The sequence below is a fragment of the Antedon mediterranea genome, chromosome 7 (assembly GCF_964355755.1).
Source record: "Antedon mediterranea chromosome 7, ecAntMedi1.1, whole genome shotgun sequence".
In the NCBI taxonomy this organism is placed as follows: Eukaryota; Metazoa; Echinodermata; class Crinoidea; order Comatulida; family Antedonidae; genus Antedon; species Antedon mediterranea.
Genome location: NC_092676.1, coordinates 3118715 through 3132315, shown reverse-complemented (window position 1 = coordinate 3132315; position 13601 = coordinate 3118715). Strand labels below are relative to the sequence as shown.

Below are 13601 nucleotides of genomic sequence, written 5' to 3'. Positions count from 1 at the left end.
CCCCACACCCAACCCCAAAAATAACAACTTCTTTTTAATGAATTCACTATGAATTTTTTTTATTTTTTGTAAGATAATAATCAATCAAAATAAATTTTCAGTTGTAAAATAATATTTTACAATTTAAATATCATTTAAGTAAGATTTACTACATTTTGTTTATGTAGTTATTTTGTTTTGAATTATCAAAATATATATATATATATATTTTTTTTATAATAACAATTACTTTGTATTTCTCTTACTTTGAAGGATATTGCACGTCGGGCAAATCACTGATTACAGGTATTTTTTTTATAGTTACTCTTATGAATTTCTTTTGATTAATAATTCATTAGTTCAATGTATGTACAGCAAAAATGAATTAAAAAATGCTACACAGTTTTAATCTTTGCCATTTCATTATTATCATTCCGTTCAGGGTTAAGTGACACTAGGCCTACTATCACTACAGTTTGCTGTTAAAAAATAAAAGATATTTTGTCATGACTTGCAACATGCCTATAAAAAAAAAAAACATACTTTACCCTTTAAAAGATCCATTCAGTTGGTAATACAAATAAAATATAATTATATTTTTATTTACTGTTACAACATACGGTTGAGATATAATAAACTGTTATATTTTATTTTGTAACATAATTTAGCTTAAACAGTGTACTATGAGAACAAAATGTCTATTTTTTACTTATGATATTGAATATGAATGAATAAATGAATGTGAACAAAACAAGGCTATAAAATTAAAGTTAGTTCATATCATATTTCTTGTCTTGCTGCTTAAACCTATTCTTTAAAAATCAAAACTTACCTAAACATTATTTACATATTTATTGAAATTGCTTTGTTATTTCTACTTTTTTAATGCATTTCTTATACCAATGTCTAATTTTCTTTCAATAATCATGATTATTTTATGTGGTTTTCATAAAATGAAGCATCATTCAGTACCATTTCAGTACCTGTTTCATTTATTGAATTACAGCGGTGACAACAGGATCCCCCTCCCCCACCACCATTAAAAAACTGGGGGGGGGGATATGTGTGTTTACAAAAATAACTGAATTGCGATGTATAATGTTGTCCACCTATATCACTACAGTGTAATCCCGTGGAAAACAAAGAAAAGTAACATTTCACAAGCAGACAAAACACAATTTTGAATTAAATTTTGTGATAATTACCCAGTCGGAGAATTAGAATTCTTAGATCTCATCTTTAATGGTAACTAATGGTTTTAAATTATAGTTTATAGTAGTATATATAGTTTTGAATACTGCAATTTTTTCTTACTGAACTTTCCTTTTCTTTAGTCCTGACTGGTGGGTGGAAGAAACTAATCAAATTAGTACACTGGAAGCCTATGCATTTAATGGGTTGAAATCACTGCCACAACTGTGAGTATTTTTTTACTCTGAATTCCTACAAACTTTCTAGAATTTTCAAATAAAACTAAATTTTAGAAAATTTTTGTAATAATTTTTGTTCCAAACTAAAACCAACAAAAAAACATGGCCACTTACAGATGGTATATGATTACACAAACCAACAGTGGTGTTGGTATAGTCTATGAGTGAGATACCTACCTGTATAGAAACCCCCTCGCCTCCCCTCGCTGTGTTTTTTTTTCCAGGACGAACGTGGGCAGAAGTCATGAATAATTCATTACCTTAATTATTTTCTATTATAAAGAATTGAAAGATAGCTGATCTACTTCCTAAATATACTAAACCTAACCCTCTAAATAATTCAGCGTAATAGGTTAAAGCCTTTACCGCTAGACCAAACATTTCGGTTGGCAAACGTTGTTTGCACTAATTATTTAATCTCTCTGCATTCTTATATAGCGCCCTCTATAATGTTCCCTATTTTATTTATTTATTTATTTGGAATTACACCTTTAGATCGGTGGCACACTTAGCACAAAGGTGCATCCTTCACAATATAAAATATAACAATTAACAGAAAAGTAAAAAAGGCAAAAGCAACTATCAACCCCTATCCTACCCCCCCCCCCCCCCCAATTTACATCGATACATACAGTAGATCCCTATTATGTCATAATTAATCATGAATTATTCATGATTTCTGCCCACGTTCGTCCTGGAAAAAAAAATTACGCGGCCCGCTACGGCGCCTGGACTATTCCATTTTCCTTACGAGGGGTGTCCATATTGGGAATAATGGCATATGTAGAGTCTATACAGGTAGGGATCTCACGAAATAGACTTAATAATATGTAATACATATCGCAAAACATGAAATTTATTTTTTAATACATGGTCTGCTAATTGGTTAATACTAAATTGTTTTATCTTGAAGGTGGTTGAGAGATTTCAAGATAAGCACATTGCCAGCAAATGCATTTTTTGGTTTAACTGCATTGACATTGCTGTGAGTATTTTTATTGATATGTACTTTATAATTATAATTGAATTACTACATAAAAAAATGAGTTCATGTTTAAATTTTGTTATAAAGTAAGTCAAAAGTAGATTTCACAATCAGACAAAACACAATATTGAATTAAATTTTGTGATAATTGCCCAGTCGGAGAATTAGAATTGATATTTTATCAGTGATTTTTTATATTGATTGTTTTCTGCATGTACGTATATTGTTATTATCTCTGCAGTGTATATAAGAAGAATTTCTGATGTATTTTTATATTGGACCAAGTAAAGAATGAATGAATGAATGAATTTAATGTATAGCGTCTAATTCTCCAATATGGGCTATTTTAAAGTAAAGTAACAGAGATTTCAGTATTTAAAATTATTTTTAGAAAATAAAAAGTTTTTAGAAGTTATCTATACAAATGAAATGTTTTTCCTGTCTTCTTATGGAAATGTTTGAGATGATTTAAGATGGTACCAGGGAAAGTAATTCCACTCTTCCCTAATGGTACATACCAATGCACTATATTGAATAAAAAGGACACACAGACTTTTATGTGAGTATCCGTTATGAGGTGTCCATTTACAAGTGGTTTCCACAGGAATAAAGTCATATTATGAAAAGTCAAGCGGACACAATTTCTTGGATATTTTAATTTCTTTTCACTGTGTATTCTTTATTATAGGAGGTTGGACAATAACCAAATAAAGAAATTGCCAGCAAATGCATTTAATGGTTTGACAGAATTGACAGAACTGTGAGTATAATATCTGAACAAATTTATCCCAAATCACTACATTGTACAATATGCATTTTATAGTGTAATCTTTCAATTACATTTTTGTAAAATTATGCCTATTTTATGATGATGAACCTGAAGCCACTGGTCGACTTGCCTGAAATAACACTTTTGTACTATAAAAGGGTTACTATTCTCTAGGATAAAGCAAAACATTTACAGGCTGGGCAAGTAAAGCTTAAGACTAATTAGCGCAGTGGGTTTGGTTGCCAACAAAACTGTAAATGGAAGAATCTATATATATAAAAACTTTAACCTGAAAACAAAAATAAAAGGGGTAAATGCAGTGTTTATATTAAATCGATTTGCAACTAACTTAATTTACTGCTCAAACTAGCAAGACCATAATTTGTATTATTTATCATTTAAGGTTTTAGAACTATTCTAATTATTCCAGTTGATACTGGATGTCATGGACTGCCCTAACATTGCTGTAACACTGGTACCAATGTTTGAAATCATTTGGAGTTTTTTTCAATACTTCCTAAATTATGGTTATTATAATTATTCCAGTTAATACTGAATTTCATGGACTGCCCTAACAAACAATGAGTAAACACATGTGTCAGTCAATGGAATTCGAATGAACAACATTAATTATAATTGATTAATTGATTTAAAGATATTTCCGTGACTTTAAAAAGAATGAAATCTTACCATAAGACTGAATCAAACAAATTATATATTATTATATGATTTTAATTACTATAAATTATTTTATTTTTAGTCTAAGGATGGATAAGCAAGCCTGAGAGCTACAGCGATTATAATTGCTTTTGCTTATCCTTGCCTCCTTAGATTTCCACCCTGTCTTGTTTTTGTTACCTTGTTTTAAATGTATTTCGATTTTAAAGGCTAAATAAAGAATGAATGAATGAATGAATGAGTCTGTGGTGTAGTCAGCTCCAGATAGACTTTTCTTTCATCATTACCTCTACTGTATAATAACTACCGTAGTTTCAAGCAGGAATGCTTGTTACTCTCAGTATAACATTTTAAATCGTAATATAGTCTTAAAGATACATTGTCCAAATATTTAAAAAAAACAATGTTTTTAATTGTCACATAAATATTTAAATTCACTTTGACCAAAAAAACATATATATATTAAGCAAAATATAAATTGTTGAATTTAACCATTTACTTTGTCTTTTTATAAGTGAAAACATTATTTGTTTTAATTTTTTTATTCTATGGAAGTGAATAACTTTATTAAAATAACAAAACGGCCTATTCAAAGTCTGATTTGATAGGGGACATAACATTTTTAAATAAAACATATTTTTCAATAAACAAATATTTATTAAATGTCTATTAATTTATCTTTAAACAGGAACTTAGATAACAACGCTATAACTACCATAGATCCTGAGGCATTCTCTTCTTTTGCTTCATCACTTTTAATTTTGTAAGTTAACATTATGTAAGATATAATTTGCATGTAGTTGCCTTCCTGAATGTACACAACACATAATTACGATGACCTGAATTGATTTGGTTTGTATCAGGATCAGGGGGAACATTCCCCTTTGACTGCCTCAATTGAATTATTCTTAACAATATTAGTGCGTGTGATTTACCACTAATTCAATAGTGTTCCACATTTCGGATATCATGGATTCGCAACTGCGAACACATGCTTATATAATCAGTGCAATGTGTAACTAAACTCTAATCTACACTATGAAACTAGTTCAAGGACAAAATGTGTGATGTGCTGAATATGGTAGTAATATGATATCATCGTGTCCATATGGTTTTCACATAAAGTTTGATAGTTTAGCATTAACCTATTTGTGTTGTTCACACACACACACACACACACAAATCTAAACTTATTATTCCTTCTGTACAGTATTAAAATAAGAAATGTTAATATGTACAGCATATATATTAAGTAATGAAGGAATTAAGAAGTGTGAAAACAAACTTATTTAGTTTAAATTTATTTTTTTTTAGACAATTAAAAGGCAACAAGTTACAGGTTTACAGGGACAGGACCTTTCATCAATTGATAAGCTTAAAGGAATTGTAAGTAATGATTTATCAAAATTTGGGCAATCCAAGTAACTCCCTTGTAAAAATAAATTAATTGTTGAAAAAAATAAATTTAAAAAAAAATCTATTAAAAAAAATAAATTAAAATAGAAATAAAAGTATTTTACTAATCCCAAAACCATCTGTGAAAGACTGCCACCACACTGACTAGTTTACAATCAACAGGATGATTGTGGAAACTTACGACGATAAAGATCTCTCTTGTTTCTCAAAATTGTATTTTGCATGTTTTTGAAATTCACAAATGTGCCACTAAATGTGTGCTTAAGTCACATGAGCATTCTGTTAATCTACTCGCAGTGTGGGACTGCTAAATAAAAGGGAGATACATAAACTTGAATTAGTTGCTGGTGGGTATTTCAAGAATACAGGTGGGTGACTAAAAAATGTGCACAAATTTCAAAACTCAAGAATGTTTTGATTATTTTAGGTACTCGGAATACTCTAGTCTCTGTTGCCTTGTTGGCGCCATCGATGTCTGCGAGCCTTCAGATGCATTTTCATCGTGTGAAGACTTGCTAAAAAATGAACGTCTCCGTGTGTTGATGATGATTATCGGGTTATCTTCGGTCATTGGGAATGTTGTTGTTATCGTTTCACGAAAGTTTAAAAAAGATAATGATAGTAACGATTTTAATAAGGCCCAAACCACACTCATTACTAATCTTGCCGTTTCTGACTTGCTGATGGCAGTCTACCTGATCATCATTGCCAGTGTGGATGTACACTATCGTGGACGGTACGCGACAGCTGCAAGGGATTGGAAGAGCAGTTTCCTTTGCAGCTTTGCAGGAGCTATTTCTACACTGTCTGGGCAGTTATCAGTGTTTACACTGATGCTGCTGAGTGTGGATCGAGCTATTAACATTGTTAATCCATTTAGTACGAAACGCCTCAATCGTACAAAATGTCGAATCATTATCGGCTTCGGATGGCTATTCTGGATTGTGCTGAGTTTTCTTCCAGTGATAGCCAATGAATTAAGCTTATCGTATTTTGGTGACAATTATTATGGAAAGGAAAGCGTGTGCCTTGCACTTCCTTTAACCAGAAGTCGGTGGCCAGGTTGGGAGTATGCTGTTGCCATTTTTGTTGCCTTTAATGGCGTCGGCTTTCTTGTAATTGTACTTAGTTATCTGACAATTTTCTTGTCAGTGAAGAGATCGGGGGCCACTGTCAATAGTGAACAGAGGAGGAAAAAACAGTTGAAAATGGCCAGAAAAATTGGCTTGATAGTTTTCACTGATTTCTGTTGCTGGGCCCCGATTATAGTAATGGCAATTGGTTCCGAGACGGGTTGGATGACGATTCCTGATGAAATATATGTTTGGGCAGCGACATTTATCATCCCCATCAACTCCTCAGTCAATCCGTATCTTTACACAATTGCTTATATGTTTAAGTGCAAAGTGCGTCAACCGGCACCTGTACAGATTCCACTTAATACATTGTGATTTATTGAATTCAATCTTTGATCAGAGAGTTTCAATTAACAACTCTCTGCTTTGATCTTGTTTTAATCACATTTTTATCTAATTTAAACTTGTAAACTTTTTATTAATATCATTTAAAAGCATTTATTAATTTTGATAACAATTATCTTAATTCTTGTACAATTCATATGTTTGTTTGTGCTAAAAAAGATTTAAGAATTTATATGTCAAGATTATAGAATATTCAATGAATTCATCAATCTAGTTTGCTAATTTTAATTTTCAAGATTTCAGTATATCTATATACCCATTTAAATTATTCATCAATGTATTTTGGTAATGTTGTATACGACCTATGACAGACAATTTTGAAAGACTTTATTTGGTGTTTTATACAGGATAAGAAAAATGGCAGCCATTGTGAACATCATTTTAAACCATCTTGGATTTTTAAAAGTTGAACAATTCATTTTTTAAACATCTCCAGTGATTTTCATGCACATTATAGGTACAATAACTATAGTTAGCAAGTATTATATTACTGTATATTATGATATTTGGCTATATATATTTAGAGAAAACGGCCATTTTAGTTTTAGCAATTTTTCTTCCTTTTCTCCATTTTTGATATGTTATTCAGATGGGTCTTACTGTTAGGAAGTACAACAAAAATAAATTCTGTTCTAATTTAGTGAATGGTCTTTCACACCTGCTCCAGTCTGGTACGACAAATTAATGTCTAATGTTTCATTTTCATGACAAAAACGTGATATGCGCGTAGCCACATGTCACGTGTAAATAAATCATGCATGGATAATTGGAATGGAATTATTTTACAATTACATAACTATAGCATACTAATTATAAAAACAATTGTTTTTCTAGTGTTCTTTTATTCGTACAATATGCCTAATTTCTTTATATACTCTGTATTTTAATATTATCAAAGAACTTATAACACAAGAATCTCCTGTTCTTCAATTTGCATTCAAACCCCCCCCCCCCCCCCCTCTATGATTTTGACTTACTAATTTGATGCGGGCGCCCTACTCCTCAGTCAATTACTCTATCCCCCCTAGAGCATTAGCAGATCCCCTCTATGATTTTGACTTTCTAATTTGATGCGGGCGCCCTACTCCATGGCTCACAATGGCGCCACCCATAGGTCTATTCTATCCCACAATGCCTTTCGAAATTGTTACGCGCTTCGGACGAACTGGAGATTCTTGTGTTATAAGTTCTTTGATATTATCCAAACGCAATTTAAATTAGATAGTAGGCCTATTTCTATTAAAGATGTATTGTCCCCCTGAAAAATATTTTTTTCTAAATTTTTGGTTGAATATGCCATTTTAATATCACATAATAGTTATCCATTTAGACTAAAAATTGGATCGAAAAGAAATTTATTTATTTGAAAAAAAACTGTAATTTAAAGGAAAAATAGTCAAATTGGTTGCCAGCTAATAGGTTTTTTGGTTGAATTTAACCATTTATTTTCTCTTTTTATAAGTGAAAACGATGTTTTTTCCCAGTTTTTTTCTACAATTCAAAGTCTGATTTAATAAATCTTCATGTTTTTATGTTATTGGGGGACAATACATTTTTAATTATAGTGCAAATATAGTGGTTATACAATTACATTTTTATGCACAGTAGTTAGGTCACGGAAGAGTTAAATTTCACTCTTCTCTGGTTAGGTAATTTGTAAAATTATGTGAAGAATTGAATAGTGATATATTGAAATGAGCTATATTTAAATATCAAATACTGTAAGAAGGAAAAAACCTAAATCATGTTCAAATCAAAAATGAAATTACATATGGTTAAAATAAGAGCTTTGTTACGGGCTTCGAATGAGCGGTTTACTTATGTAGTCAGATAGGAGAAACGTCCCAGCGCTTTAATATAGTTATCAGACAAAGATGAACATAAAAAATGCAGTAAAGTTAAAGTAAAAGTATATTTCTTTAATGAACAGGCACTCTTGCTGGCCTGTGTCTGTTCACCTTCATACCAAAACTAAAACTTAAAACATATATCTTAACTATTTTAAAAAAAACCACCCTGATCCTTCTGATTGGCCAACAATATTCCAAGTAGTTTGATAAGTTAGCCTTTTTCAAAAATTGAGACAAAATTACCGTTAACTTTATCTGGGGCTTTTTTTCTAGGCCACATGGTACCATATGATATGTGTAACTGTAATAGAAGTAACTAAAGGTTACTGGATAATAGTATGAGTAATTATCACAAGCTTGTTGTGTGGTAGTAGTATATATTTATAAATAAACAAATATTTTGTATTTGTTAATAGAACATTTCTTCTTACCATGTAGTACTGTAGTAAATGTACATTTCTAAGGCCGTGTTGCCGCAGTCAAAATTAACCGATAATTAACCATAAACTGCCTGTGGAAACGGGGTTTAACCGATTGCACTCGAGAAAAATTAAGCGATAATTATCTCATTCAAATCAGGTAATTATCGGATAAATGCGATCCTTTTTAACCTTTGACCTGGAGGACACATTTTTGCGCTGTGATTGGGCATCTGGTTGTTTTGTTAATTACTGATCATGCGCACTTTATTAGTTAAAAAAAATTAACCAATGATTTAGTTTTGGCTGCTGCATAATATTCATTAAAGTAAGAATTAATTGGTAGTGACACATGATAGGTTTTTCATTATACTGCAACACCATGTCAATAAAGATAATACATTTACACATTGTATTGTGATAATTTGAGAGTAATGTGTTTTTCGAAGACCAAGACGGGAAGCATTATTTTTGTTCCAATTAGATTATGACAGAAATTATGAATAATTCATGTACCTAATTTTTTCTATGTTAAAAGAATTACGAGATAACTGACCTACTTCCTAAATATAACTTAACCTATCCCTCTAAATAATCTCTCTCAACAATTAAAAAATATACGGATGATGTTGATGAGCACCGAACCCAAAGCACCAGATCATTAGTATACTAGGCCTATCGACCAACTGTTTGACATTGCAAAAGGTATCTGATCTCTTCTATGCAAATATAATTACCTTATGATGTCATGATTATTCTCATGAATTATTAATAATTTCTGCCATTAGCCTCATAGGAGAAAAAATAATGCAGAAAGAGCACTATTTCTAGGCCTAAACACTCGGAAAAGCTGTGCTCCAATTTTGGATGAGGGTAATTAGTAAATAAACAGCACGCACTCAGCCTATAAGAAGAGATTGACTTTTGAAAACGGCTTATATCAACATTTTTACAAAAAGCTGAACGTTCATTAGTATACTGTTCATTATTATCATTATCACTTTTCCGGCACGTGATTGGCAATTAATCAATGAAATGGATTGGGTACAAAATACAATGCAAAGACACTAACAGCGTTTCATAGTTCAGAAGAATGAGCAATCCGCGGTTTCCCCTGCAACAGTAATGTTTCCCATGCGGCAGGGCATATACCTTTTTGTGAAAAGATCTAAGCCTGGACCACCGTAGGGTTTTCATGATAAAAAATGTTATCAACTATATGCTAACAATCATGTTAAATGCTAGTATTCGATATTTTAATTTTTCGTGATATGCAAATTATTTATTAAAAAAATTGCCGAATACAGTTCGCGTCAACTACCGGGCGCGTTAAAGTGGTTGACGAGTTTTCACAAAGGATAGTTTAATAATATTTATGAACTAATTGTTTCTGGTAGCAAAAATAATTATTATTTATAGTAATTTATATCATACAAACATGACTTGAATAACGGGTAGGCCTATGTACATTAGTTTGCGGTAATGGCAGTACGTCATGCTTGGTAACAAATGGTTGATGTTGGTTGTTGCTAAGCCTTTCTTTGTGAACTAATTTAGCATGGTGGTAAAATAATTTTTTCTAGAAGTGAATGTACAATAGTTTGTTACTAAATATTTTCTATAAAATGCTATATAATTGCATAAATATTATTATAATTCTATTTAATGCGACATGTATAATATCAATTTAAATCAAGTCTTTTCTAGTCTGTCCATGCTCGGTTAAAAGTGATACCAAATTTCCATTGCAAAAATCGAGGACTGCCCATTCTTCTGACATATTCTTTGGTTTTAGTTTTACCATAGAATATATCACAAGAATCCGCGATTTTCTCTGTAAAAGTAATATTGTCCATGTGGTAGGGCGCCGCCATAAATGAGGATGTATACAACTTTTTGTGACGGTTACACTAATTTAAGCCTAGACCACCGGTAGTATTTTTATGATAAAAAATATTATCAACTACATGCCAACATCATGTTAATGCTGTTATTTAATTGTTTGTTTCATGCAATTTATTTAGTAAAGACTGCCGAATAAACAGTTCGCTTCATCAACTGAGCGCTACAGTTTTGTCGACAAATAAAAGGGTCGAAATTTTGCGCTGCCATATTTTGAAAAAAATTAATTGAAAATATATAATTGTAATAGACCTATCAGAGACCCGTAGGAAGACCAAAAAAATAACTGGATGAATCAAATAAACAAAGACTTACAAGGACAAGTAGACACTAACACAATAACAAACCATCCTGCCATAAACAGAAAAAAAATGGAAACAAATTGTGAAAAGCGTAATGTCGGAAGACGGAAAACGTTAACAACATAACATATATCAGAGACGTTGAACTCAAAAACGTTACAGTATAATGTATTCTTATAAAGATGACAGTTGTTACACGTTTCAACTTTCTACTATATTAATATTCTAAAAAAAAACAAATTAAATATTAAATGTATCATGATGACTACGTTTATCTGAAGATCTCTGGTGAAGTGATTAATAACCTAAATTATTAAAACTCACTAGCGCCAATAATAGATACAATCTCAGAGTAAAAAGTATTTCATAAACTGACCCAACTCTCACAGGTAGTCTAATTTGATTATTTGGACAGCGTTTATACAGACCTGTGCAAGAAGATGATGATCTTCAAAATCCTTGTGATATTCGTGGTGGTGTTTTCTAGCTTTTATGTTTCTGGCCAAGTAGCAAACAGTTCCAGTTATTCGTATGATCCTTATTACTCTAATTATAGTAATAGTAATCCCAGTTTAACTGGTAAGATTAATTTTTTTTACTTTTAAATTTATCATATAATAGCATAATATATTATAATTACATTTTTTTTTTATTAGCGAGTATCGTGCATTTACTTGACTGCACATATCTGACCAAATTTCGCCATTTTCATGGACATTTTCGAAAAATGACCAAAGTATCGACTTTTTAAAAATCAATTGGTAGGGTTTACTAGACTACTCAGATCTTGCCACTTATAAAGTTATCTTTACTACTTAGATCTCGTTAAATTTTATTTTACTACGAATCTTGCGGACTGTCTTTAGATCCGGTATTTTTGCTATAATTTGTCATTATCTATATATAAATATGGTTAATCTGACATTGGCGAGCACAATGGAAAACTTCGAGACAAATCTCCGCCTTGGATACCTACCTTATCTATCTTAGATGTACCGCGAAACGTAGATTTGATAACATTAATTTCCACTATTACGATATTGTTCACTATCTTAGGAAGATATTATAAAGGGTTTTGAAACTAAAATGTCTGATTTCATCGGTAGATTTTCAACTGTGCCCGCCATAAAGCATCCGAGTATATTGTGGGGAATAGTATATAAAATTACGTAGGGAGAACTGATGATAAGACCCCGATAGCCGAGTTATTGAGTAAGCTGGCATGGAAGACTGTGGGCTATCTGTGTGTCCCGTTAGGACCGTGTGATACTTCTGTCCTTGATGCAACGTCTTCCTTCTTAGGCCGAAACCGCCCACTCTTTCGCAGAAGTTAGTTTCAAACGATGTGTAAACTAAATAATGTATTAATTATACCAATTAGGATGGTATTTACTTGAACAATCTAAATTTACCTACCTGTGTTATACCAAATACCTATGGTGACTGAAAGACTGAAAGATTGGAATTTTCCATTAATCGACAAGAAATACGTTTGTATAAGCGTATACAAAATCTGTTAAAAAGCATTTTTTTAAGAAAGTTGGTTTGTCTTCAACATTACGATGCTGTAGTCGAGCAGTTCAACCGGTTTTTTAGTTATCAAACACAATTAGGAGAAGAGAAAATGCGAAGCATCCTCTTATTATTGTGTGTGGGTATTTTTCAGCAATACCGCGATCAATTATACAGTTTGCACGATCGAAAAACACCCTTATTTGGAGCAAATGGCTGAAGTTAAATTCGTTTTAATTGTCAATAACTAATTATCTAACTCAACCTAATTAGTAAACAGGGTTACATTCGGTTGTTAAAATCAAACCCGGAAGTATGAACCAACTTTATATACCATCTAGTAAAAATTCGCGACTAGTGTTAAAAAAAAGTCAAATTGCATGTCATTTACAAAAATGGATTCATTAATGTAATTTATTTTGTCTTTATTATTGTCTTCAGTAAGCGATTTGTTTTATTTTTAATTAAATCAGGAAAAATAATCTCACGAAATAAACAGTGTAATCTTAAAGCTGTTTTAATACACCTGTATGGAACTGTATAAGAATTAATGTTAACCGTAAAAATACTTAAATTGACATATCGTTTTCTAAATAGGCCTAATATGGATATTTTGGATTTGTAAGCTAAATTTATTATTATTATTATTATTATTATTATTATTATTATTATTATTATTATTATTATTATTATTGTTATCATCACCATTATTCATCATCATCTACTATGTCAAATATAAGCAATGTTAATGTTGTTGTTTTATATGAATTACTGAATTAACTGATGGTGTTTTTTTTAAAAATCATTATAGACGGATGCTCAACATATTGCACATGCAATGTCCAGACGTGTTACTCAAATGGTTATTGTCTTAATGA

General features: G+C 31.2%; 1 protein-coding gene and 1 long non-coding RNA gene across 2 annotated transcripts; both read left to right on the top strand.

The window, feature by feature from the left end:
- The first annotated feature begins 3038 nt into the window (after positions 1 to 3038).
- Positions 3039 to 5373, top strand: LOC140054201 (uncharacterized). Its single transcript, XR_011846492.1, has 3 exons — positions 3039 to 3154; positions 4530 to 4604; positions 5156 to 5373. It is a non-coding gene; the product is annotated as an uncharacterized lncRNA (long non-coding RNA).
- A 267-nt stretch (positions 5374 to 5640) lies between these two features.
- On the top strand, positions 5641 to 6708 carry LOC140054895 (G-protein coupled receptor GRL101-like). The gene has a single exon (XM_072100006.1). The coding sequence runs from the start codon at positions 5641 to 5643 to the stop codon at positions 6706 to 6708; it is 1068 nt and encodes a 355-aa protein (XP_071956107.1).
- Positions 6709 to 13601: the final 6893 nt, after the last annotated feature.

Excerpts from the sequence above, each read along its gene's own strand:
- LOC140054895 (XM_072100006.1), top strand. The coding sequence starts at position 5,641 with ATGTGCACAAATTTCAAAACTCAAGAATGTTTTGATTATTTTAGGTAC.